At 44.8% G+C, this 26,887-nt stretch overlaps 1 protein-coding gene and 1 long non-coding RNA gene across 2 annotated transcripts; one reads left to right on the top strand and one right to left on the bottom strand.

Moving 5' to 3' along the window:
- Positions 1–52: 52 nt before the first annotated feature.
- Positions 53–18,732, top strand: LURAP1 (leucine rich adaptor protein 1). Its single transcript, XM_082365747.1, has 2 exons — positions 53–3,223; positions 13,366–18,732. Exons 1-2 carry the CDS (start codon positions 3,026–3,028, stop codon positions 13,885–13,887), a joined length of 720 nt encoding a protein of 239 aa, XP_082221873.1. The 5' UTR covers positions 53–3,025; the 3' UTR covers positions 13,888–18,732.
- On the bottom strand, positions 17,145–26,426 carry LOC309615877. The gene is made up of 3 exons (XR_014237120.1): positions 19,908–26,426; positions 18,741–19,557; positions 17,145–17,225 (listed from the first exon to the last, which is right to left on the bottom strand). It is a non-coding gene; the product is annotated as an uncharacterized lncRNA (long non-coding RNA).
- Between the last annotated feature and the right edge of the window lie 461 nt (positions 26,427–26,887).

Below are 26,887 nucleotides of genomic sequence, written 5' to 3'. Positions count from 1 at the left end.
GGTGTCTGCCCCAAGCGAGTGCCGCTAGTGCTCGGTCCCTCGGCTGCCTTGCAGCTGGCTGGCCGGGTGGGCGGCTGGGGGAGAACAGGTTCCCCACTCCCAGCACTGCGTGGTGGCAAACCCGATTGGGGTCGGAGTCCTAGAGCCTTGGAGTAGACCGCAGGGCACGCCAGGGTCAGAGGGGCTACAGGCCTCGGACCCAGATGCCCCTCCCTTTGCTTGGGCAAGGCTGCACCCAGGTCTAGAGCATGCGAGGCCACTGAAGACTACGGGGGAATGAAAAACCTGGTTTTACCACCCACCTAGACCTTGGGCAAGTCACTTCACATCTCAGCCTAGATTCCCTTCTCTGTTAAATGAGGATGACCTCATATGACGCTTACTCTATGGCAGTCACTGTTCTAAGTAAGCATCTTACTATATTAACTCATTTAATTCCACAACAACTCCATGAGGTAGGTACTGTTACTATCCTAATCTTTTAGACAAAGAAAATGAGGCCCAATATCACGAAGTTGGTAAAGCTAGAATTCAAACCCAGGCAGCCTGGCTCCAGATTCCACTCTTAACCCCTCACTATACTGACAATAATAACACTTATAGAGTTTAACACATGCGAAGCACTTAGCTTAACACAGTGGTTCTCAAACTTTAGCTTGCATCAGAATCACTTGGAGGACTTGTTAAAACAGATTGCTGGGCCCCATTCTTAGAGTTTTTGATTCAGGAGTCTGGGGCAGAGCAGAATACTGCATTTCGAAAAAGTTTCTAGGTGATGGTGATGCTTATTTGAAGTGAGTGGGTAGCCGTGGCACAGTTTTAGGCAGGGAAGCAACATAATCCAATTTAAGAGAACATTTACTGTTTTGTGGATAACAGATGAAAGGGAGACAGAAGAAGCCAGAAGATCGGTTAGATTTTTTTTGAGCTCTCCATATTCCATCTGCTTCCTGAAATGGTAGGATGGTATCCCCACAATGTTAACAGTGCTTGTCTCAGTAGTTGAGGCAATCAGTGATTTCTCCTAATAAGCATGTGTTTGAATAGAAGAAATCCCAACACATTTTAAAAAGGCATTTTAGAAAGGTGTCCCACAGGGTTCCTCCCTGACCCTCTTCTCTCCTCAAACTCACTCTCCACAGAAGATCTCATCCACTCTCATGAGCTCTCCGACCATCTAGATTCCTAAACTCATATCTGCAGACTTAGCCTTTCTTCTGAGCTCCAGGTGGACCTGTGTTCAACTACTGGCTGGACATTCTCATAGGTCCCTCCAATTCAACATAACTCCTGCTAGAATCAACTCTTCTCACTCCCAGTCCTCTTCTTGTGTTCCCTTCCTTCATGAATGGCATCAGATCAAACAGCTGGGAGTCACCCTTGATTCCTTGTCTCTCTCCAGCAACCAGTCCAGGTCTGTTTGCTCACCATTGTATTCTTTGTACCACATACAATGGCTAGAACATAGGAGATTCTCCATAATATTTTTTGAAATCATTCGTTTTCTGAACAAATATTTATCAAATGCCAGTATAAACAAATGAATGTTACTGGTCACCAAGTCTTGTCAATCTTACCTCCTAAAGAGTCCTCCTCCATTCAGGTCTAATTCTTTTCCAACCTTACCACCAGCCCCTGTCCAGGCCATTTTAGTTTCTTGTCTTCTAGCTGGTCTCCATGACTCCAGATTTTTACCCCTTAAATTCTTTCTCCTTGCAAAATCCAGAGTATTTTTTCAAAAAGGCAAATCTGTTTTGTAAATCTCTGATTTAAAACCCTTCCGTGGTTCAAGGCATACTAAGGAACAGTATGTTACTTAAAATTACAAAGGTAACAAGCTAAAAAATAATGATAGAAATGTATAGGGCCAATGGAAGAAGGAAGTACAGAGTGTGAGGTAAATCTTATTTATCATAATAGGAAGTCAGTAGACAATATTTAAAATTAAGACATAGTGGTATAAGGCTATTGTGGAGTTATGAGTATAAACACCAGGAAAAAATAGCTGAAAGTGGTTGCCTCTGGGGAGTGGGACTAGAGGTGGGAAAGAATAGGGTGCGGTAACTATCTTTTCATTATAAATCCTTCTGTAACCATGGGCTGGAATTACTTGGATTAAAAACCAAAATCAAGCCAAAGCATAAAATGTTTTTTAGGGATCATCATTGCCCATAGAATAAAATCCCAGCACCTTAGAACCATCTTTTATAACCTTGTTACTCAAAGTGTGGTCCCTGGACCAGCAGCATGGCCATCAGCAGAATCTGTTAGAAATGCAGAATCTCAGGCCCCACTCCAGATTTACAGAATTGTAATCTGCATTTTAACAATTCGCAGATAATTCATGTATGCGCAGTCAAGTTTAAGAAGTATCGGTTTACAAGATCAAGCATGATGTAGCCCTCTTCAGCTTCAATACTGGTTGCTCCTTTAGTCTAAATTTAGTGGCTACACTGGATGTGTGTGTGTATCAGTGGCTAGCTAAATTCCAAGCACTGTTTTAGATCCAGCTCCTCTACTCCAGGAAGCCTTCCAAAACCCTCTGTAGTTCTGTTACCAATGTTCCTTAAAATCCCACATCCCTAACTGAGGATGCTTAACCTCATTCAGCAAACATTCATTGGGCGCTTGCTGAGTGCCTGGCTGGACTCAGTGCCAGAGTCAGGAGAAGGCACTGAGCTCTTTCAGGTGCATATCCAGCATCGCCCAGCCTCACCCATTCCGGAGCCAGAGTCAGGAGAAGGCGCTGAGCTCTTTCAGGTGCATATCCAGCATCGCCCAGCCTCACCCATTCCGGAGCCAGAGGTTGTGCGCAGCACTCGAATGTACACACACACACACACACACACACACACACACACCCTCTGCGCGGCTTTTCTGAGTGTTACGGCGCCCTCCTCCCGCCCCCACACAGCGCGGGCGGGGACCCACCGGTTCCGCTCTGCACTAGCTGCTGTGAAAGCAGGACCCCCGGGAGCGGGATCCCGGCGTCCGGTCGCCCAACCCTGTTCAGGCTTAGGCCCTCATGGAGGGGACTGCGGAGTCCCAGACGCCTGACCTGCGAGACGTGGAGGGCAAGGTGGGCAGGAAGACCCCTGAAGGGCTGCTCCGCGGGCTGCGAGGCGAGTGGGAGACGGGAACCTCTGGCGCCCTGCTGCTCCCGGGGGCGCCTAGCACGGGCCACAGCCTGGGGGACAAGATCATGGCGCTGAGGATGGAGCTGGTGAGTGTGGGCTACACGGGCCAGGGGCACGGAGTCTCCAGCATGGGGCCCGAAGGGATGGACTCGCGTCCCCAGAATTGGGCTGGAGAGGAGGGAGTTAAAATCCCCCGCCTAAGTCCTCAGGATTCCGATCAGATCTATCTTTAAGCCCTGGGGTCCATTAATTGCATTCCCCACGAAGGGTGAGTGGAGTATTGATGGGCCCTGAGCACTCGGGGTGGGAGGCTCAGGGTTTTTTCAGTTGGTGTTTTTTTTTTTTTTTTTGGCCAAATAATTGGGAGGGGAGAGGTGAGGATTGGGAAGCACTGAGAACCTAGCACAGCACAAATCTTCCCCCTCTCCCCTCACTTTGGGGCTACCTCTGCCCCCAGCCACCATTATAGGGCAACCAGTTTTTTCTCCTCTTGCAAACTGGGCCCAGGGTTTGTTCCTCAGAGGCTCCAGTATCCACCACAAGTCTCAGCACAGAAGAGATTTGGGTGAAAACTGCCTGGGCTAGGGCCACTAAAAATATCCTCTTTCCCCAACATTCCCCCACACCCACTTAAAATATCTGAAAGTTCCTAGAACCTTAGCAGACACAGAGTAGCAGCACCTGCAGTGTTGGTCCCATCACTGCAGACTCAGTCTCCTTCCTACCAACCCCCAAGTACACTGGATATTTGCATCTCATCTGCACTTCCTTGGGGAGAAGAGGAGAAAACAGGCACCCAACCCCTTCCCTGTTGCTGCTGGTCTAGATTCAGAGCCAAAAGGGCAGTTGGGGCCTCCCAGGCTCCCTAGCGCCCTGGTTCTGTTGAAGGGGGTGATTTACACCTGCCACCACTTTGCGGCCAATTCTAGGGAACTGAGGAATTGCCAGCCACTTTCTGGCCCAGAACCAGGAGCCCACAGTGAGTGTGTCAACTAACAGGTCTTCCTGGAGCCCCACTGTGCCCAGCTCTGTGCCAGGCTGAGCTGTGTGTGTGTGTGTGTATGGAGGGGGTGCCTTTGGGAGGGAGGTCATGGGCGCTACCTGACAGCCTGAGAGGCTGGGAGGAGAGATTTGTGGGCAAAGCAATCAGGAAAGGCTCCCTGGGGGAAGGATTTGAATGCCATATGTGCACTTGGCCTTGAAGTTTGGAAGCTATTGCCAAATTCTCCAGAGTAGGGCTGTAACTGTGCCCACCTAAGGGAGGGGTCTGGCTTTGCCTCAGTGTACAAACTTTAGCTCAGGGCCCAGAAAGAGCTAACTTAGAATGTCTTGCTTTGGAAACTAACTTTCACCAAGTGCATGTGCCAGGTATCATGCTGAACATTTTACAAGATATTCTTTTAGTCCTCACAGAGATTTATTAGGTAGGTGATATTTTACAGATGAAGAAACTGAGGCACAGAGAGGTTAAGTAACTGCCCAAGTCATACAGAAAGTAAAAAGCAGAGCCAGGCTTTGAACCCAGGTGATTTGCCTACACTTTACATCTTCACCATTGAGACCAGCTTTGTGCCAGATGCATTAAATGCCTTTCATGTCATTGGAGTGAGAAAAGCAGTCATTATTTTCCCATTTCACAGAGCAAACATGCTTGCAGGTGTTAAGGGCCTTGCCTGAGCTCATACTGGGAGGAGCCATGCCTAGTCTCTCTGGCTCTAACTCTTTTCTGTCTTTGGTGGAGATTACCTGTTCATAAACTTTAAGGGGTACGCTTTACTTTTGATTGGGTCTCTCTGCATTCCTGACCTAGCCTGGCTTGGGGCCCAAGGCTGCCCACGAAGAACTCAAGGGAGGGAGCCTTCTGGGGTCCAGCACAGGGAGAGGCTCCCTATGTGCCCCACGGATTCCTACTCCATTCCTTTCTCCCTCCTGGGCAGAGGTATCTTAGGTTTCTTTATGCACTCTGCCCTACCCACTGGGTGGCACCCAGGGGGGACAAGGGTGGGGCAGGGGGGTTTCCCCTGGAGCCGCTTGTGGCAGAACTAGTCCAAGCCCTCTAAGTACTGTCCTTCAACTGTCCCTCACTCAGCTTTCCTGCAGGGAGGGGGCAGGCCTGCCCTTGAGGCCAAAGTCATCACTGCCTCTAGGCCTCTCCCTCCCCTACTCAAAAGTTGATTGAACCAGACAGACTCTGGGATTTGTGGGAAGGGGAAACAATGGCAACTTCCCCTACTTAATCCTCCCACCCAGAGAACTGTTGCTATGACAACCCACCCCCACAGAGCAGTTTGAGAAAAAGCTTTAGGCAAGGAGAGAGAAGGCATGGGTTCAAGTCCTGGCTCTGCTCCTGAATGATTTTGTGATCTTGAGCAGAGCCCTGACTCTCTTGGCCTCAGTTTTTCTACCTCCTGGGGGAGGGGGCGAGGGGAAAGAGGGGTAACAATAGTCTGGGAATCTCATTCTAAAACCAGGGAGCTAGGACTGAGATCTGTAGGCTTTTATCCCAGGGCTTGATTTAGATTGAGCCATGAGTGAGCCATACTTGTGATCTTAGGGCTGGTCAGAGGGTTTGATGTGTACATGTTAAGGGGAAGAATGGGGAACCTGAATCCCCCTGGGAAGAGAATTGGGTTGGAGTGGCCTCTGAGGCTGCATCTCTCCTGAGCTGTTTATCCCCTTTCTGTTTCCAAAGAGATGGTGTGAAATGACTGTTTCTTTTTCTGGCAAGAAAGCCTTGCTTTCTTCTATTCTGGGCAGTGATGCTGTCACAGTCAGGGAATCCCACTGTCACAGGCCTATAGAATCTGGTCCTCAGATTCATTTGCCACCAACATGATAAAACCCAGCCCCCTGAACCCTAGGACCAGCAGAGGGACCTAGTAAAGGCAAGAGAATCATAGAACTGAATCTGACCTACCCAATCCTAGGCTAAGCACCATAAACGAACTGGGCAGGACCTGCTGCTCTCAGGGAGCTCATAGTCTGGGTTAGGGAAGAGAGAGACAGACTAGCCACTCTGGCACAGGTGCTGTTGGAACTCAGGGAGGACTTCCTGGAAGAGTCTTCATTATAGAGTGACATGGTCAGATTTGTGCTCTGGAAAGGCACAACTGAACTGGAGAAGACAAGCTGTTTCTTCTGGTTGGAATGACTCTCCATGGCTTTGTCTGGCTAAGTCCCACTTGACCTTCAAGTCTCAGCTCACGTCCTTTATTCTAGGAAGCATTTCCTTACTCCTCTGGTTATGGTCCTCTAGGTACCCACAGCTCTCTGTGCAGCATTTGCATCCCCTGGCATTTTCTGCACTGAATTTTAAGTGCTTGTGTCATTGTCTTATCTTAACCCACTAGACTGTGAACTCTCTGAGGGCAAGAAAGGTGTCTTTTCTTGCTTTATCTACACAATGCCATACCTATAAGAAACACTCAATAAATATTGTTCCATGACTGAATGGCTTAATTCCACCTTAAGGAAGTGTAGGGAAGACTTCCTAGAGGAGGTGGCATTTGAGTTGTGCCTTGAATAAAGTCAGTGGGAATTCCAGTTCAAGATGGCACATTAAACACATGCATTTACCTCCATTCCCCCCTTAAACTCCACTAAAAGCTGGGAGAAAGATTATTTTTAAAGCCATGAAGCCATTATGACAAGAACAGGAGAGAATATGATAGGAACAAAATTTTGGAAGTTGAAAGCAGAAGGAAGAGTAGTAACTAACTTAGTATACTTGAAAAAAGCTGAATTCCAAGCCAGCAATGAGGAAAGTTGAAAAGAAACCCATTTTGCACCTCAAAGGTCTCAGGAGTTGGTCTCAGATATTTCTAGATCTGAGTGTGCAAATACAGCTGAATACAAAAGGGTTGATGAATGTCTGTTTAAGAATCATACTTGGGGACTACCCTGGTGGCGCAGTGGTTGAGAGTCTGCCTGCCGATGCAGGGGACACGGGTTCGAGCCCTGGTCTGGGAAGATCCCACATGCCGCGGAGCAACTGGGCCCGTGAGCCACAATTACTGAGCCTGCGCGTCTGGAGCCTGTGCTCCACAACAAGAGAGGCTGCGATAACGAAAGGCCCGCCCACCGCGATGAAGAGTGGCCCCCACTTGCCGCAACTAGAGAAAGCCCTCGCACAGAAACAAAGACCCAACACAGCCATAAATAAATAAATAAACCCAAAGTTTAAAAAAAAAAGAATCATACTCGGGGGCTTCCCTGGTGGTGCAGTGGTTGGGAATCCGCCTGCCAATGCAGGGGACATGGGTTCGAGCCCTGGTCCAGGAAGGGTCCCACGTGCTGCAGAGCAACTAAGCCTGTGTGCCACAACTACTGAGCCTGTGCTCTAGGGCCCGCGAGCCACAACTACTGAGCCCATGTGCCTAGAGCCTATGCTCCGCAACAAGAGAAGCCACCGCAATGAGAAGCCCACACACCACAACGAAGAGTAGCCCCCACTCACTGCAACCCGAGAAAGCCCGCGTGCAGCAATGAAGACCTAACGCAGCCAAAAATAAATAAATTAAAAAAAAATACTGGTTTTCATTTATATTAGTGATATAAAATTGGGAAAAAAAAAAAAGAATCCTACTCAGGGGACTTCCCTGGTGGTCCAGTGGTAAAGAATCCACCTTACAATGCAGGGGACATAGGTTCAATCCCTGCTCAGGGAACTAAGATCCTACATGCCACGGGGCAACTAAGCCCGCGCACCACGACTACTGAGCTCACGCACCTCAACGAGAGAGCCCACGTGCTGCAAACTACAGAGCCCACGCACCACAACTAGAGAGAGAAAACCCATGTGCGACAGCTAGAGAGAAGCCTGCACGCCGCAACAAAGAGCCCACATGCTGCAACTAAAGACCTGACGCAGCCAAAAATAAATTAAATAAACAAATAAAAAATCTTTAAAAAAAAAGAAAATATTTTTTAAAAAAGGGACTTCTCTGGTGGCAGAGTGGTTAAAAATCCACCTGCCAATGCAGGGGACATGGGTTTGATCTCTGATCCGGGAAGATCCGACATGCCGCAGAACAGCTAAGGCCGTGCGCCACAGCTATGGAACCTGCGCTCTAGAGCCTGCGAGCCACAACTGCTGAAGCCTACATGCCTAGAGACCATGCTCTGCAACAAGAGAAGCCACCGCAATGAGAAGCCTGCGCACTGCAACGAAGAGTAGCCCCCACTAGCCGCAACTAGAGAAAACCTGTGTGCAGCAACGAAGACCCAACGCAGCCAAAAATAAATAAATAAATAAATAAATAAAATTTATTAAGAAAAATAAAAGAATCATACTTGGGACTTCCCTGGTGTTCCAGTGGTTAAGAATCCATCTTGCAATGCAGAGGACGCCGGTTCAATCCCTGATCCGGGAACTAAGATCCCACATGCTGCGGGGCAACTAAGCCCGCGCACCACAACTAGAGAGCCTATGTGCCATGGAGCCTGCGTGCCACAGCTAGAGAGAAACCCACACACTGCAACGAAGAGCCCGCGCCGCAATGAAAGATCCTGGCGTGCCACATCTAACACCCGACGCAGCCAAAAACTAAATAAATAAATTACTAAAAAAAAAAAAAAAAAAAAAAAGAATCGTACTCTAAGAATCCCTCCCCAACTGGGCAACCAAGTGCCCACAACTCCTTTATCATCGCAGAAGACTGGAAATGTAAGTTTTGGAAAGAATAGAACAGAAGGAAGGGAGGAAGGGGAAGGGAAGAAGACTGGAAGGCAGGAAGGAAGAGAAGGAGGGAGGGAAGGAGGGAAGGAAGGAGGAAAGAGGAAAGGAAGGGGGGAGAAAACAAAGCAGGAGGAGCATTTTTAGTATGAAAAGTTTTGTTTAATACATTTAGTTTGGTCATGGACGACATGGTTTCACTGTTAATAAATTTGTCCCCAGCACGAAATAATTGAAGATAATCTCTTTTATCCTGTGTCATTAATAGTCTGTGCAGTCTGTGGTACTTGAGTTATTTATGTCCACATCTCCTTACTGAAACTGTAAGCTTCTGTTAAGCAGGGAGAGTTTCTCCATTATCTTTGTAATTGTTAGAAAATCCAGGTACCCAATAATCATTTGTTTAATTGAATTCAACAAATATTCTTCCAAATGTTGTGATGTTCTTCCAAAAACACCAATAATTTCAGGTAGAAAATTTTCTGTGCTTATGCCATAGTAGATAAGTTAACCATAGTAATATGTAAAGCCAAATAGCTACCATTTATTGATTAGTGAATACTTGTCAGGCAGTATGCAATGCCTGTTAATGATCCTTCTATTTCTGAAAATAAACCTTTAATTAGATAGTATCCTCTTTTTACAATGAAGAAATGATGGTTTAAAGGGAAAAAAATATTCCAATTTCATATGACTCATTAATGGCAAAACTGGAACTTGAATCCAGGTCTGTTTAATTCCAGTGCCTATATTTTTCTCAGTGTACAAATACTTGGTCTGATTTCTGGCTTACCATTGTAGGTGTGACTAAAGCAGTTATTTCCTGAATAATTCAATAAACATTTATCAAGTAATATATATTTAAAAAATAATAGAACCAAAGGTCTCCAGGTTGGGAGACACCAAGCGGAGTTTGAGAGCAAGAGGGATTAAATTAAAATATACTAAATGTGGGCTTCCCTGGTGGTGCAGTGGTTGAGAATCTGCCTGTCAATGCAGGGGACACGGGTTCGAGCCCTGGTCCGGGAAGATCCCACATGCCGTGAAGCAACTAAGCCCGTGCGACACAACTACTGAGCCTGCGCGTCTGGAGCCTGTGCTCCGCAACAAGAGAGGCCGCAATAGTGAGAGGCCCGCGCACCGCGATGAAGAGTGGCCCCCGCTCACGGCAACTAGAGAAAGCCCTCGCACAGAAACGAAGCCCCAACACAGCTAAAAATAAATAAATAAATTTATTTAAAAAAAAAACAACTAAATGCTATGTAATACCCCTCCCAGCCTTTGCCTACTTGGCTCCCATAACATTGGCAGCTTTGCTTACATTATACTCTCTAGATGGGTATAATATAGTGAATGTGATGAACCCAAGAAAAAAAAACACACATGCAAGGTACTACCTACAGGCCTTACCCAATCAAACATCCTAGCAAAATAACCCTTAGTGAGGTTCAGAGCTGGCAAGCCTCAGGCACAGAGAGTTTCCAATCAGCTTTTTAGAGACCACTCTGAAGTATGAGCAGCAGCTAAAGATTATAAAACATCTGATGAAGCCCTTTAACTATATAGACCTATACAAACAGAAAAAAGCGACTTGAATAAAATGGAGATAATTCAGGAAGATAAGAACTTAAACAATCATTAATTATATCCTTAAAGAGATGAGATAATATTGCAGCCATGAACAAAAACAGGAAGTTATTAAAAAACATTCAGAGAACTAGAAACAACTCTTGGAAATAAAAACATGATGGGAAAAAAATGAAAAACTCAGTAGAAGGGTTGATAATGTTGAAATATTTCACAAACTAGAATACATATAGGGAGAGATGAAAGAGAAAAAAAATAGAGGATCCTTTCAGGGTGCCCTCTATCTAAATAATGGTATTTCCAGAAAGAACAAAAAAACATATATTGGAGAAGAAATAATCATCAATGAAATAATTAAAGAAAATCTCCAGAACTGAAGCTCTGAGTTTACAGATTAAAAGAGCCCAACAAGTGATGAATTCAGTGGATGAAAACAGAATCACACCATGGCAAATTACTGTGATAATTTAGAAAACTGGGCACCAAGAGAAGATCCTAAGAACTTCTAGAAAGAGTGGCAAGGTGGTCACATACAAAAAGTCAGAAATCAGAATGGCATCAGACTTTTTAAGTGTAACACTGAAAATTAGAAGACAATGGAACAATGGTCTAAATTCTGAAGAAAAATTATTTTCAACCTAGATTTCTATACTCAGCTAAACAGTCAACAGTGTGAGGAGCAAATAACATTTTAAAGGCATGTGAAGCTTCAACAAATATACCTCCTATGCAGGTATAGTCTATGCAGACTTTCTCAGGAAGCTATTGGAGGAAAAGCACCACACACATGAAGGAGTAATCAATAAAGATCTGGGATCCAGGAAACAGGGATCCAGCTCAGGAGAGAGACAAAGTTGAATAGTGAAGGGAGATCTCTGGAGGACAGTTGTGCAGCAGGGACAGACTGGAGCAGATCAGAAGGCTCCTAAAGAGCTGCCTGTAAGAAGGTGGAGTAGATAGAACATATGTTGTGTTTAAAAGCCTTGAGATGGAAATTCAGACAACAGGGAGAGAGTTTAGGGATGACTTACTGATAATGATATACCAAACTAAGCAAAATAGTAGCAGTAGTAATAATTATTATTATCTAAAAAGGAAAACTTAAAGTTGTAAGAAAGGAAAAGTAACCATAGTAAACCATATGGCTTAGCTGTGAATAGCATTTCCAAATCCTAATAAGGTAAATGCTGAATAATTAATTTTATTGCATATATTGGGCATATGGGGAGATGGGAAGGGTATGAGTATGGCAGAGGAGTAGGGAGTAGGATGAAAGAGTTAAATCCTTAAACTTCTATTGTGTGTGAAGTCAATAGAAAATACCTAAAACTTAAAAATCAATAAGTAGTTATTTGGAAATTAGAAGGTAAGTACCAAAATAAACAGCTAAAAAAGCGATAGTAGCTGTCTTTGGAAAGTGAGATTTAGGACTAGGATGGGGGAACTGTTACTTTTCATAATAAATCTTTGAGAAGTGTTTGCTTCTTTAATCTATGTACATCTATCACTTTTATTAAAAGTAAAGCTAGGGAATTCCCTGGTGGCACAATGGATAGGCCTCTGCACTCCCAATGCAGGGGGCCCAGGTTCGATCCCTGGTCAGGGAACTAGATCCCACATGCATGGTGCAACTAAGAGTTCACATGCCACAACTAAGGAGCCTGCATGCTGCAGCTAAGGAGCTGGCAAGCCTCAAGTAAGGGGCTGGCAAGCCGCAACTAAGGAGCCAGCGAGCCACAACTAAGGAGGCTGCATGCTGCAACTAAGGAGCCAGCAAGCCACAACTAAGGAGCCCGTGAGCCGCAACTAAGGAGCCTGCCTGCTGCAACTAAGACCTGGTGCAACCAAATAAATAAATAAATATTAAAAAAAAAAAAGTAAACCTAGGACTTCCCTGGCGGTCCAGTGGTTGACACTCCACGCTTCCACTACGGAGGCTACAGGTTTGGTCTCTGGCTGGGATCCCACATGCTGCACAGTGCAGCCAAAAAAAAAAGTAAAGCTAAATAAAATGAAATTTTAAAAGTTGTGTGTGGCAGGACCTGGGGTTCCCACAGAAATATGCTAGAGGTGAAGTTAGAGGGATGGGCAAGAGCTGTATTACGACAGGCTTTTGAATACCTGCTGCTAAAGTGCTTAGATTTTATTCTCTAAGAGCAGTGCAAAGCCCGAAAAGGTTCTTGAGCAAGGGAGGGACAAGTTCACACTTGTGCTTGGGGAAGACAACTCAGTGCATCTGAGCTAGAAGGGACCCTAGAGATTACCCAGTAAGTCAAACTTACTCCCAGTGCAGACAAGGAGACTGGTGTATAGTAGAGGGAAGCCCCGAATCCCCAGCCAGTGAGATTCTGACCCTTTGAAGCTCTAGCCAACCCTTCCCTCCCACAGCAGCTGCTACCAACAGCCTGAAGAAGGACCAGGTTAGCGCCTTCTTTACCCCCCCAGCTCCTGCCTCATTTTGGCCCAGTCTACTTCCCAATTAACACTTGGCCGCCTATCAGGCTACTCTTTGGATGACTGCTTCTAAGTCTTACTGGTGAATCTGGACTGGTTCAATAGTTAATACCCTATCTGTTAAGTTCAAATCTCAGTAGGATTGGATTTTAATACTTAACACTTACCGAGATTTTACTCTGTACCAGGCACAGTGCTCAGTGCCTAAAAAACATCACAAAATTCTCTCAGCCACCCTGTGCAGTGAGTGACCTAACCCTATTTCACAAACAAGGAAACCCAGGCTCAAAGAAGGTAAGAAAGTTGCCCACAGTCATATAGCTAATCAGTTGTAGAGCTGAGATTTTAAACAGCAGTCTCTCTGCTTCTAAAGCCTACACTCCAAACCATTCTATTTCCATGCTTCTTGAAAGTGAAGCATAGTTGGTTAGATCACAAAGTAGAGGCCTCTAGAAACATTGGGGAAACCTGTGGCCCAGAACCTGGAACTGATTCCTTCTCCCACTCCCCTAGGCTTACCTGCGAGCCATCGACGTGAAGATCCTACAGCAGCTGGTGACCTTGAACGAGGGCATTGAGGCAGTGCGCTGGCTGTTGGAGGAGCGGGGGACGTTGACCAGCCACTGCAGCAGCCTCACCAGCAGCCAATATAGCCTGACAGGCGGGAGCCCAGGCCGTTCAAGGCGAGGCAGCTGGGACAGCCTGCCAGACACCAGCTCCACTGACCGGCTGGACAGTGTCTCCATTGGCAGCTTCCTGGACACAGTGGCCCCCAGCGAGCTGGATGAACAGGGCCCCCCCGGGGCTCCCCGTCCCGAGATGGACTGGGCAAAGGCTATACCCGGTGGGGAGAGGGCCAGGACTGAGGTGGACCTGACAGCCACCAGGCTAGGAAGCTTGAGGGCTGTGTGGAAGCCCCCAGGGGAGGGGCTCCAAGGTGGACCTTCTGAGCCACCAGAGGATGAGAGTACCAAGCTGGGCTTTGAGACCCACTGGTACTGGGGCCAGTGCCAGGATGATGTGACCTTCCTGTAACAACTCTTCCACCCTTTTGTTCTCCTATGGCTCTTTCATCGCTAGGCCCTGGTCTCCCTCAAATTTATTCTCCCTCAATCTGGGATTAGGAAGAGGCTGCATTGAGATCAGTTACCATGGAAACCTGGCCTCACCATCTCTCTGGTCCCTGGGGAGGCTCTGCCTTTATCCTTCAATTATTGGGTCCCTAGAGCTATTTTCATGGATACATTGACTCTAGAGGCTTGACCTGTGGCTCCAGGTGTGATGGTATCTCTTCCCCTTTCCTCCCAACTGGGATTTGATGGTTTAGCATCCCTACGAGATCACTGATGAAGAGATGGGGGTATAATTGCCTCACCCAACATCTAGGAGCCTCGGCTCCCCTCTTGGCCAAGATGGAGGACTGTGGAGGGACATGGACATTCAAGGCCAACCCTCTATGGATTGGCCCTCCCAGAAGCCTTTGGAGTTGGTAGAGCCACCCCTTCCTGCCTGGTGAGTGATGTCATTTCCTGCCAGGATGGATTAGCCTTTCCTCTGTACCAGTCTTTTAGTGATGATAGGTCAGTATAGGGGTGTCTGAGCCCCTGCTGCTAAGTGAGACCATATCATTTATTCTCCCTACCATTACTTCTTGTGAATGGGAACGTACCACCCTCCTCACAGGAAAGTTTCTCAGTCAGATGTTTGTACTTCTTCTCAGAGAGGTTCTTAGTATTTAAACAGGGAGTTCTCATTTTATCCTAGGGATTCTCACTTCCTCTCTGACCACACGCCTGTCTGCTGCCAGCATTCCTATATCTGTGCTTTTAGGGAGGAAACTGGCAGGAGCCTCCAACTACAGCTCTCAAAAGTCTGTTTGGCCTGCCCTGCCACAGTCCCCTGTCTTACTCTGTCCCTGGGTTGCCCCCATTCTTGTATTCTGGCTCCAAATCTGTCTGTCAGGAGGCTCAGCCTTTGTGTTTCCACACCTTCTCGGTTTCCACTTTGGGCCTCATACCTTTTATATGCAGATGAGTCCCTCAGCCTTCTCTCTCCAAGGCTGATGGGAGCCAGAGGGAGGAGAAGCTTGGGGTGTACCAGAATCTCCGAAAGGGGGAGGTATCTTCTCAGATGTGATTCCCCTGCCCCCATCCTGCCCCAGACCTTCCACCATTGGTTACTAGGATGCCTGCCTGAGGCCAGGACACAAGGAATCCCCTTGTCTGGGTTACAATGGGGGGTGTGGCAGAGAAAGACAGAGGCTCTTTGGTCCTAGGGCCCACATCCTGGGAGGGGGGAGAGTAGGAGGGAAAGGCTGCTTTCCTTCCTCCCTTAGAGCAAGCTTTAGACTCCCGGGACCTGCAGAGGGAGCAGGGCACTGGCTCTGGGCCTGGGTCCCAGGGCCCTAGTGAATTACACCAAAGGAGGGACTCAGGGAACCTGCCAACCTGGGGCTCAGGGAGGAGACAGGCCCAGAGAGAGGGTGGGGACAAAGGCTGTGGCTGATGTCAGAGTATGAATTATTGGAGATTAACTCTTTGAACACCAGGTAACTGCCCCTATGTTGGTCCCTGTCTTTCCTGGGCCCTGAAACTAGATTATTGGAAGGCAAAAAGGAGAAAAAAGGATGTCAGGTAATCCTTGCCTATTTGCTGTGCCCTCGTGAGTTGGAGGAGTCTTCCTCAAATCCTGGAATAACTCCTGCAGTTTCTCTACTTTTCATTCTATGCTGAGGAAGGGACGGAAGCCAAGTTGATTATCTCCAGTTCCCCTAAACTCCTCAAGTCTGGTTCTGCAACCCCCCACCCCAATCCTTTTGGGGCAATACATTTCCTCCTCTCCTCTCAAAGTGATTGAAATCTCTAAAGAATATCCGTTAAGTCTCTTCTTTGCTGCCCACCAGCCCTCTCCTTACCCCTCTGGGTCTTGGGGCTCCTGAGCTCCCCTCAGGCTGGGAATTCAAATATCCTTTCCCAATACCCTGACTCTGTTGCCATTTTGTGGTGACTTATGGGTAACTACCTTTCCACGTGGAACCCTTGTATTCCTTTTCGAAGCTTTCTTATTCATTTAATCTACAAACTTCTGAGCTGAAGAGGTTGTCCGCCCTCTTGTGACCATTATGCACCATTGCTGGAATAGCTGGGTGAAACCTTCAGGCTCAAATATAACCTTAAAGAAGACCAGCCCTCTCATTGCACAGACAGGTTAGAGAGACAGGCCTACAGAAGGCAGAGACTTGACCAGTGTCACCCATGGTAAATCTGTGACAATGCTCAGGTTAAAGAACCCAGATCGCCTGCCTGCCAGCCTGTCCACCCACAATTCCATCACTTGACCAGACTGTTTCCCCACCCCACCCTGTCACCACCCAAGCCCAAAGGATCTGAAAGCAATTTTCTCCCTGTTTTAATAGGTTCTTACCCCACCCTAGAGAGGCAGCTCAGTATTTAGAGAAAGAGCCACAGGCTCTGAGGAAAGAGACCCTGGACCAGGACTGGGTAAAGGGTGCATTAATATGGACCACAGATATAAGGAAGATCAATCTTGGACCAACTATTTTTCTGGGAAGGTAGGGCGAGTAGGCCCAGACATCATGGGGGCAGAACTCAACATTCCAGACCTGGACGTGAGAAGCAGGGGATAGCGGTGGGAGATGAGAGAGAAATCCAGTTGGGTCCTGTGGAGTTGGGGAGCTCCAAAGTCAGGGGATTACAGCTCAGCTGGACTGGCATCTGAGGGTATTGAGGGGTTGCAGAGGTGGGTGAGTGGGGCTGTCTGGGAACTCCAGGTAGCCTAGACATCCCGTCTCAATACCTTAAACTCCATTTCACTACTAGAGAAGCCCAGGAACCCTGGTAAGCACACATTCCTGGTCCCTCCTACCTGCCTCTGGACTGACTGTTTAAGGCTTAGCTCTCCTGTTAGTTTAGACCTTTCCGGGTTATGAGGAGGACCTGTTTAGGAGCTCAAAGAAGAAAAGGGTGACAAGGGAGAGAGATGCAGAGAGACAAAAGAGAATGGGATGAAAACGGAGGCTTGAAGATATGATCAGAGGGAGCATACTATCCTCCAAGTGGGCTGGGGACTCGTCAGGGCTCGGGGTAAAGGCAGAGATGACAGAGCTCTTGGCAGCTGCAGAAACAGTGCCTGGGAGTATAAGAGGTGGTGCTGGCTGGGATTAGTCCACCAAGGAGACGAGACCATGTGAATGGGCAAGTGTAAGAGCCTGCGTTTAGGATGGGGTGGTGAACTTGAGCACTGGACTGACTGGAAGCTCAGTGGCAGCTTAGGTGAGAAATGCTTGGATCTTGTGTTGGATGCAGGCTCACTCTGTGCATGGTGCCAGGCACATACTGGATGTTCAGTGACACCTGTTGAATGGAGGAATGAATGTAAACCCACGAAGAGATGTGACTTGTAGTTTAAAAAGTGGTTAATTAGGTAGTAATAGGTAATTTAAAGTATTATTCCATTTAATTCTTAGCAACACTGTAAACAATGCATTATTAACAGATCATAAGTGAACTACAGTAGGAACCTACGTCAGTCTGACTGCAGGGGCTTCCAGGAAGTCTTCTCTGATTCCCCACTCCCCTCTCTCACAGACCTTACGTTTCTAGGAGAACAGGTTATGTTGCCCAGCAGCAGGGCCACTGTACATGTTTCCTATTGCTGCTGTGACAAACTACCACAAACTTAACAGCTTAAAACAACACAAATGTGTTATCTTACAGTTCTGGAGGTCACAGTCCGAAATCAATTTCATTGGGTTAAGTTAAAAGTTAAGGTGTTGGCAGGCCTCTTCTGGAGAGTCTCTCCTGGAGACTCTAGGGAGCAATCCATTTATTTGCCTTTTCTAGCTTCTGGAGGCTGTTTGCATTCCTTGGCTCATGGCCCCTTCCTCCATCTTCAAAGCTAGCAGCATAGTATTTCTTCTCTCTGACCTCTGCTTCCATTCTTACATCTTTCTCTAATTCTGTCTCCTCTTAGGAGGATTACTTTGTGATTACATATCCTTGTGCTTACATTGGGCCCACTGGGATAATCCAGGATCATCTCCCCATCTCAAGATCCCTAATTTAACCATATCTTCCAAGTCCTTTTTGCCATATAAAGTAAAATATTCTCAGATTCTGGGGATGAGGACTTGAACATCTTTGGAGGAAGGACCACTATTCAGCCTTCCACAAGCAGAGATGGAGGGTGGGCAGGAGGATGCATCCACACCCAGAAGGAGCCTCTATGCTTTGTCTAGCCTCCTTAGGCCTGGAGTGAGAGGTGGTGCCAAGGGGAGCTAGCCAGGCCCAGGCCCCATGTCTGGAGAATGGCAAGTGCCTCCTGCATCTTCACTACCAAGGAGAGCTGAGAGTGAAGGTCAGACTCGGGAGCAATTCTGTTTAGGGAAATTTTCAGGCCTGAGACGTCCCTGGTGAACATGGTGGAGGGTTCTAACAGGCTCTGTCTTCAACACTGCCTCCTCTCCACGACCATTCTGTGCTCCCCCTCAAGGCAGAAGATAATTACCAGCTAACTAGCCTGGGCTCTCTCTAGAAAGGGTAGATTAGTTGTCTCTCTTTTAAATTATTATCTTTTTATTCCTTAATAGTTAAACCATGCTCCTCAGAGCGGGGTGAACTCTCATCATCTGTTGATACTAAGTCTCTTTTTGTTTGATCTTTTTTTAATCCCTGATCCCTCATTCCTGTCCCTGACCCAGGCATACACGTTAATGTGTTCAGTATGTGTTTGGATATGTATGTATCTTTGAAAATATAAATAATTATGTGCTTATGTGTTTTAATATATATAAATAGCAAGCCAACCTTTATAATGAATTGCCCCATATTACAGTAATTTAACACAATAAAGATTTATTTTTCACTTACACAGGAGCACAGGTATTCTTGGTTGCACGGCTCTCCTTCACTGCCCATTTCAGGTCCCAGGCTCCTTCCATTTTCAGGTGGTGATAGCCTGATCCTGCATCATAAAGTTCCCTGTCAACTTTTCACCAAATTGTTTTACCATCCATTCATGACCATTTTATTAATTGGTTATTTCACTAGCAATTAAAAAATGATGACTTCCTAATGCTATTATTTTTTCTCTTATTAGTTCTAATTTTGTACAGAAAAACATTTTCACATCCTCCGGGACCATCTGGTTACCCTGAAATAAAGTTCAGACCAGAATGGCAAGATAAATGCTTAAATCTCTTCCCTTATTTATCCCTTTCAAAGTAGTAAGTTGATGTCCTAGCAACTTGGTGTTCAATGATTTTGTTTTGTTTCGCTTTCTCTTTAAATTATTGTTGTGAACTTATAGCTTTTATTTATTTAATGTCTTTTAATCATTTGTAGTTATTTTTGTTTTATATTATAAAAAATCTTGAGTGTAAACAATAGTAGAGAAGATAGTATAATGAATTTCCATGCATCCATCACCCAGCTTCAGTAATTGTCAACTCTGGCCAATCTTGGTTTATTTATTCCCTCGGCTACTCTCCCCCAATCAAGATTATTTTGAAGCAAAACTAGATATGATTCCAGTTCATTTGTAATGTCTTAGTTTGTACCTCTAAAAGATAAGGAATTTTATTACCATTATGGCACCTAAAATTAGTAATTCCTCAATATAATAAAGTATAACTATTCAATTTTCTGATAAACTTTTTTTAAAAATTAGTATCAGGATTATGCTGGCCTCTTTTTTTTTTTTTTATAATATTTATTAGGTTTACAATATTCAGCCCATTTTTTTTGTTTTTAATTTTATTTATTTATTTATGGCTGTGTTGGGTCTTCGTTTCCGTACGAGGGCTTTCTCTAGTTGCGGCGAGCGGGGGCCACTCTTCATCACGGTGCGCGGGCCTCTCACTATCGCGGCCTCTCTGCTGCGGAGCACAGGCTCCAGACGCGCAGGCTCAGCAATTGTGGCGCACGGGCTTAGTTGCTCCGCGGCATGTGGGATCCTCCCAGACCAGGGCTCGAACCCGTGTCCCCTGCACTGGCAGGCAGATTCTCAACCACTGCGCCACCAGGGAAGCCCCTGGCCTCTTAAAAGAAGTTAGGAAGTGTTTCCTCCTTCTTTGTCTTCTGAAAGCATCTGTGTAAGATTGGTAGCATTGTTCAGTATTTGATAGAATTCATTGGTGAAATAATAACGGGCTTGGAGTTTTCCTTGTGGGGGAGGTTTTTGATAACAAATTCAATTTCTGTGATACATATAGAGCTATTCCAACTTTTAATTTCATTTTGAGTTAGTTTTGGTAAGTTGTGTTTTTCAAAGAATTTGTTTCAATTAAGTTGTTGAATTTATTGGCATGAAATTGTTCGTAACACTGCCTTGCTATTCTTTTTTTTTTTTTTTTTTTTTGTACATGGATCATCAAAAAATATGGAACGCTTCACAAATTTGCGTGTCATCCTTGTGCAGGGGCCATGCTAATCTTCTCTGTATCGTTCCAATTTTAGTATATGTGCTGCCAAAGCAAGCACCTTGCTATTCTTTTAAAAAGTATTCATTGTAAAATAAAGCACAAGTGTAGAAAACACACAAAACAAATGTAAGGCTTAATGAATTATTCTAAGGCAAACACTCCTATAACCACTGCCATGTTAAGAACTAGAACCCACCCAGAAGTCCTGTCCATGTGCCTCATCCCAATTATAATCCCCTTCCTCTGCTGATAAGCAATCATTTCCTGATTACAGTATTCACTTCTTTGTATTTTATTTTATATCTTTATCATCCATATGGACATCCTTAGATACTATAGTCTTGTCCACTTGAAAACATTTAATGTCTTTTTATTTTATTTTATTTTATTGGAGTGTAGTTGATTTACAATGTTGTGTTAGTTTCAGGTGTACAGCAAAGTGATTCAGTTATACATATACATATATTTATTCTTTTTCAGATTATTTTCTCATATAGCTGATCACAGAATACTGAGTAGAGTTCCCTGTGCTATACAGTGGGTCTTTGTTAGTTGTCTATCTTAGACAACCAACATAGTATGTATATGCTAATCCCAAGCTCCTGATTTACCCCTCCCCCACACGTCTCCCCTTTGGTAACCATAAGTTTGTTTTCGATATCTGTAAGTCTGTTTGTTTTATAAATAAGTTCACTTGTGTCATTTTTTAAAAAATTAGATTCCAAATGAGTGATATCATGTGATATTTGTCTTCCTCTGTCTGACTTACTTCACTTAGTACATTTGATGTCTTTTTAAATCTCTTAATTTAAAGTCCCCCCTTCATCCCTTTCTTAATTCCTTACAATTTATTTGTTGAACAACCTGGGCCATTTGAAGTGTAGAGTTTACCACAGTCTGGATTTTGCTGATTACGTACTCATAATGCAGTTCTGAATGTTCCTGTGTTCTCAATATTTCCTGCAAGTTGGCAGCTGGATCCAGAGGCTGAATCAGACTCAGATTTGATCACTTCAGCAAGACTCTAAGAAGCATATAAATCCAGTCTCTATGCCTACAATATTTTTCAGGTGTTGATGTTTACTGCCTGTAGCCATTAATTTGTTGAGTATGCCATTAATTCTATAATTTTATTTATTCATTGAAATACTTTCATAAAGAGAAACATCCTCTTATCTGCTATTTGGTTTCTGAGGGTACGGTTCACATAGGAAAGGCAGAATAAATGTTTGATTCTTTTTTCACCAGTTTTGAAGATAATGAATTGAATCCCTATCATCCTCCAAAGTTGACCACTTTAAAAAATACCACTATGAAAAAAATATATATCATTATGAACCTATGGATTTATATATATTTGATGGGTTTCAATCATCAATTATAATTGTTTTCATTATTGAACTGCCAAGTGCCCCAACTTTGGCCAGTGGAGCCTCATTAAGCTGGCTCCTTGGTTCTTTTGACGTGACTCTAGTAATCTTTTTTTTTTTTTTTTTGGCTGCGTTGGGTCTTCTTTGCTGCGCGTGGGCTTTTGGGCTTTCTCTAGTTGCGGCGAGCGGGGGCTACGCCTTGTTGCGGTGCATGGGCTTCTCATTGTGGTGGTTTCTCTTACTGCGGAGCATGGGCTCTAGAGCACCGGCTCAGTAGTTATGGCGTACAGGCTTAGTTGCTGCGAGGCATGTGGGATCTTCCCAGACCAGGGATCAAACTCATGTCCCCTGCATTGGCAGGCGGATTTTTTTTTCTTTTAATGTATTTTTTGGCTGCATTGGGTCTTCGATGCTGCCCGCGGGCCTTCTCTAGTTGCGGTGAGCTGGGGCTACTCTTTGTTGTGGTGCGCGGGCTTCTCATTGCGGTGGCTTCTCTTGTTGCAGAGCATGGGCTCCAGGCGAGCGGGCTTCAGTAGTTGTAGCACGTGGGCTCAGTAGTTGTGGCTTGTGGGCTCTAGAGTGCAGGCTTAGTAGTTGTGGTGCATGGGCTTAGTTGCTCCGCGGCATATGGGATCTTACCAGACCAGGGCTCGAACCCGTGTCCCCTCCATTGGCAGGCAGATTCTTAACCACTGTGCCACCAGGGAGGTCCCGACTCTAGTAATCTTTGATAGCTTTCCTTACTGTTTGGTTTGACAAAATATTCCTGGGTCATCTTCTATACTTCTTGCCCCAGACTGCAATCAACCATTTCTCTAAGAAGCCTTCAGTTTTTTAAGTAAGAAATTATATTTCAAGACCACCGCCAGGCCTTTTCAGTGGACAGAACTACAGATTCAGTGGATAGACTATATATATAGTACACACACATACACACACTAAAATAATTAAGGAGTACATAGTGATACTTTCAATTCAAATTAAAGACTCAAGAACTTTTACTTAATCTCTTCTCTGGCTCCTTTCTTCCATACTGAGAATCTTAGTTTTTAAGGACACAGGAGATGATAGAATTAGAATATTCCATAATTACTCATTTCTTTTATCTCATACACAAAGCACTCTCAGAATAACAATGTTAATACTACCACCAATATGATTACTGAAAACATTAAAAAAGTATTTTGCAAATGCACTTGCCATTCTCCACCTCATTAAACAACTTTGTAGTGAATCTACATTGTCAGGGCATATAGTCATGATATGCTATACTCTTTTTTCTTCTTAGCCCCTATGTAGTTTTAGTTCTACAAGTAATCTTATAATATTCACCTTCAGTCCTTAAGTCACTCTACTCATTTTGGTTGTCTGAAGTTGGTTTTCTACTAGATTCCCCAGGAAGAGCCCTTGGGAACAGTATCCTCTGAGATCTTACATGTTAAGTCTGTGCCCTTTATACTTATTAAGTCTTTTGCTAGGTTCACACTTTACTTTCTTGAGTCTCTTAAATATGTTACTTCATTCATAAAGTATTTGAAAAGTCTAATGATAATCTAATCTTCCCTTCTAAGTCATGTGTTGTGTGTGTATTTTTTTAGATGCCCAAAGTATTTTTTTCTTTAAAGTTCAGTCATTTTATTAGAATGTCTTGGTGCTGGTCATTTGGGGACTATATTCTCAGCTTTGAAGTATGATCTTTGAATGTGTAGCTTCAAATTTTTTTTTATTTCAGGAAAATTTTCTTCAATAGTTTTTAGTGTTTGTTCTGTTCCCTTGTTTTTGTTTTCTTCTTCAGGGACTCTATCTACCTATCTATCTATCTATCTATCTATCTATCTATCTATCTATCTAACTGTCTATCTATCTATATTTTAGTCTTCTTTGCCTATTTTCAGTATTGGTCATTGTCTTTCAAATCCTTTTTACTTTTCTTCATTTCTTTTTGATTTAAAATTTTTTCTTTTCCGTTTTATTTATTTAAGGCATTATCTATTGTGTTTATTTGCTGTTGTGTACTTTCTAGTTTGGTCTTCATTTCTAAAATGATTTTTTTCTTTCATTTCTAATTCTCTCCTGAGACCTGTCACCTCATTTGAGTTTTTCTTTTTTTTTTTTATTATATGAAACATATATTGTTATTTATCAACATTTTAAAAAGGACATGATATAGAGCAAGTATTGTTTTCCAAACTTATTTGAGCACACAGTTATACTAATATATCACAAATAAATGGTTCTATAGGAGGAATAAATGAGAGCTCATGTGCAAGAACTAGGGAAAGGTATTAAAGAGAGACGTATTTTCAAGAGTGTGACCATCAGTAGCTTCAACTAATCATGTCTTAAACTTGACCAGTTGACTGAAATCCCCTGGCTTAGATAATAACTGATTTTTTTCTTGAGTCCAGTATAGGGAGCCCCTGAGCAGATGCCAACGTATCTTAGGAATATACAGTTTGGTGCTGAAAACAAGATACACATACATTTGAAAAAAAATAAATATATCATCTGAATGGGATGGGGACTAAGTTTGGAAAGAATTTCTCAGGGAGACCTGATTTGTGCATTTGGCTAGGAACAATTGGCCAAGAGGGTAGGGACATCATAGGATACATAAAATGGCCTTGGAAGCAAGGAATGGTGGGATTAAAAAAAAGCATACTGGCTTGCTTAAAGTGGGGGCACCAAAGTAAAGACATTTTAAGATTGAAGGAAGATCAAATTTTAGATTTGATAGGAAAGGCACTAGGACCACTGTCAATTTTTTAGTATGCTGGGTGAGGCAAGAGATTTAGGTCAAAAGATTTCAACAGGGACTTCCCTGGTGGCACGGTGGTTAAGAATCCACCTGCCAATGCAGGGCACACGGATTCGAGCCCTGGTCTGGGAAGATCCCACATGCTGCGGAGCAACTAAGCCTGTGCGCCACAACTACTGAGCCTGTGCTCTAGAGCCCGTGAGCCACAACTACTGAGCCCACGTGCCACAACTACTGAAGCCCGCGTGCCTAGAGCCTGTGCTCCACAACAAGAGAAGCCACAATGAGAAGCCCATGCACCAGAACGAAGACCCAATGCAGCCAATAATAAATAAATAAATTTATTTTTTTTAAAAAAGAAGATTTGAACGTTATTTGCCTGAGATAGTGCTGAGTTTTTCTTTTCTTTTTTTTTAACATCTTTTTTTTTTAAATAAATTTATTTATTTATTTATTTATTTATTTATGGCTGTGTTGGGTCTTCGTTTCTGTGTGAGGGCTTTCTCCAGTTGCGGCAAGCAGGGGCCACTCTTCATCGTGGTGCACGGATCTCTCGCTATCGCGGCCTCTCTTGTTGCGGAGCACAGGCTCCAGATGCGCAGGCTCAGTAGTTGTGGCTCACGGGCTTAGCTGCTCCACGGCATGTGGGATCTTCCCAGACCAGGGCTCGAACCCGTGTCCCCTGCATTGGCAGGCAGATTCTTAACCACTGTGCCACCAGGGAAGCCCTTTTTTTAAAAAAATTAATTTATTTATGGCTGAGTTGGGTCTTTGTTGCTGCATGCGGGCTTTCTCTAGCTGCGGCAAGCGGGGGCCACTCTTCGTTGCGGTGCACAGGCTTCTCATTGTGGTGGCTTCTCCTGATGCAGAGCACGGGCTCTAGGCATGTGGGCTTCAGCAGTTGCGGCACATGGGCTCAGCAGTTGTGGCTCGCAGGCTCTAGAGCACAGGCTCAGTAGTTGTGGCGCATGGGCTTAGTTGCTCCGTGTCATGTGGGATCTTCCCGGACCAGGATTCAAACCCGTGTCCCCTGCATTGGCAGGCAGACTCCCAACCACTGCACCACCAGGGAAGCCCTTTTTTTTAACATCTTTATTGGAGTATAATTGCTCTACAATGGTGTGTTAGTTTCTGCTTTATAACAAAGTGAATCAGCTATACATATACACATATCCCCATATCTCCTCCCTCTTGCGTCTCCCTCCCACCCTCCCTATCCCACCCCTCTAGGTGGTCACAAAGCACTGAGCTGATCTCCCTGTGCTATGCAGCTGCTTCCCACTAGCTATCGGTTTTACATTTGGTAGTGTATATATGTCCATGCCAGTCTCTCACTTCGTCCCAGCTTACCCTTCTCCCTCCCCGTGTCCTCAAGTACATTCTCTACGTCTGTGTCTTTATTCCTGTCCTGCTCCTAGGTTCTTCAAGTGCTGAGTTTTTCTAATTGGGATTTATGTTGTTCATTCATATATCATTTTCTTAATGTCTTTTAGTTTGTTTTCAAATAGTAGGTTGCAGTTTTGATCTGTTTTCTGGCACATCTTTGTGATGTGCTTTCACTGACTATATTAATGTTATTCTTATAATTTTTTAATAATAACTTTATATGGGATTTGACCGTGATACTTTCCTATTGCTCAAAATTAGTTTTCTTGAACTTAAAGAATGAGTCAGGGTTCAGAAATGCTTTTATAACATCACAGAGCTCCTTCTTCTGTTATTTTGTCTGGCTTGCTTCCTGGGATTTCCTGGCTCTGTTCCCCTCCTCTACGTTGGTATCCATCTTCTCTTTCTTTTTCTCTGTTGTCCCTATCCTACTATACTTGGATTCCATTCCCAGCAATTTCTCCTCAGGGCTTACTAGAAGGAAGCCCTGATGGGCTGGTTTTTTGTTTTTTTTTTTTTTTAATTTTTGGCTGTGTTGGGTCTTCGTTTCCGTGTGAGGGCTTTCTCCAGTTGCGGCAAGCGGGGGCCACTCTTCATCGCGGTGCGCGGGCCTCTCACTATCGCGGCCACTCCGGAGCACAGGCTCCAGGCGCGCAGGCTCAGTAATTGTGGCTCACGGGCCCAGTTGCTCCGTGGCATGTGGGATCTTCCCAGACCAGGGCTCGAACCCGTGTGCCCTGCATTGGCAGGCAGACTCTCAACCACTGCGCCACCAGGGGAGCCCCTGATGGGCTGGTTTTGACAGTTCATAGGCGCCAGACCTGCTCCAGCCCCTTAGTCCTTCTCACTGCGGGCCCCTTGCACTCACCTGCTATTTTAGACCACAGATCCCTCCTAAGTTTCATTTACTATTCTCAATTGGCCTCTCTGGATTCCAGTAAGCACCTCTTGACTCTTTTGGGGTTCTCCTGTTCTTATTCTCTTAGATACTATCCCTTTGGTTCCTTCTTTCTCCTTGCACAGATGCTAAACCCATTTAGGTCTGGTGACTATTGGTGGTTTGTCCCCACTTGCTTGTAA

The sequence above is a fragment of the Balaenoptera borealis genome (assembly GCF_965194805.1).
Source record: "Balaenoptera borealis genome assembly, chromosome: 1".
NCBI classification, from domain to species: domain Eukaryota; kingdom Metazoa; phylum Chordata; class Mammalia; order Artiodactyla; family Balaenopteridae; genus Balaenoptera; species Balaenoptera borealis.
Note: the sequence above shows the minus strand (reverse complement) of the source record. Positions and strands in the feature narration are given on the sequence as shown.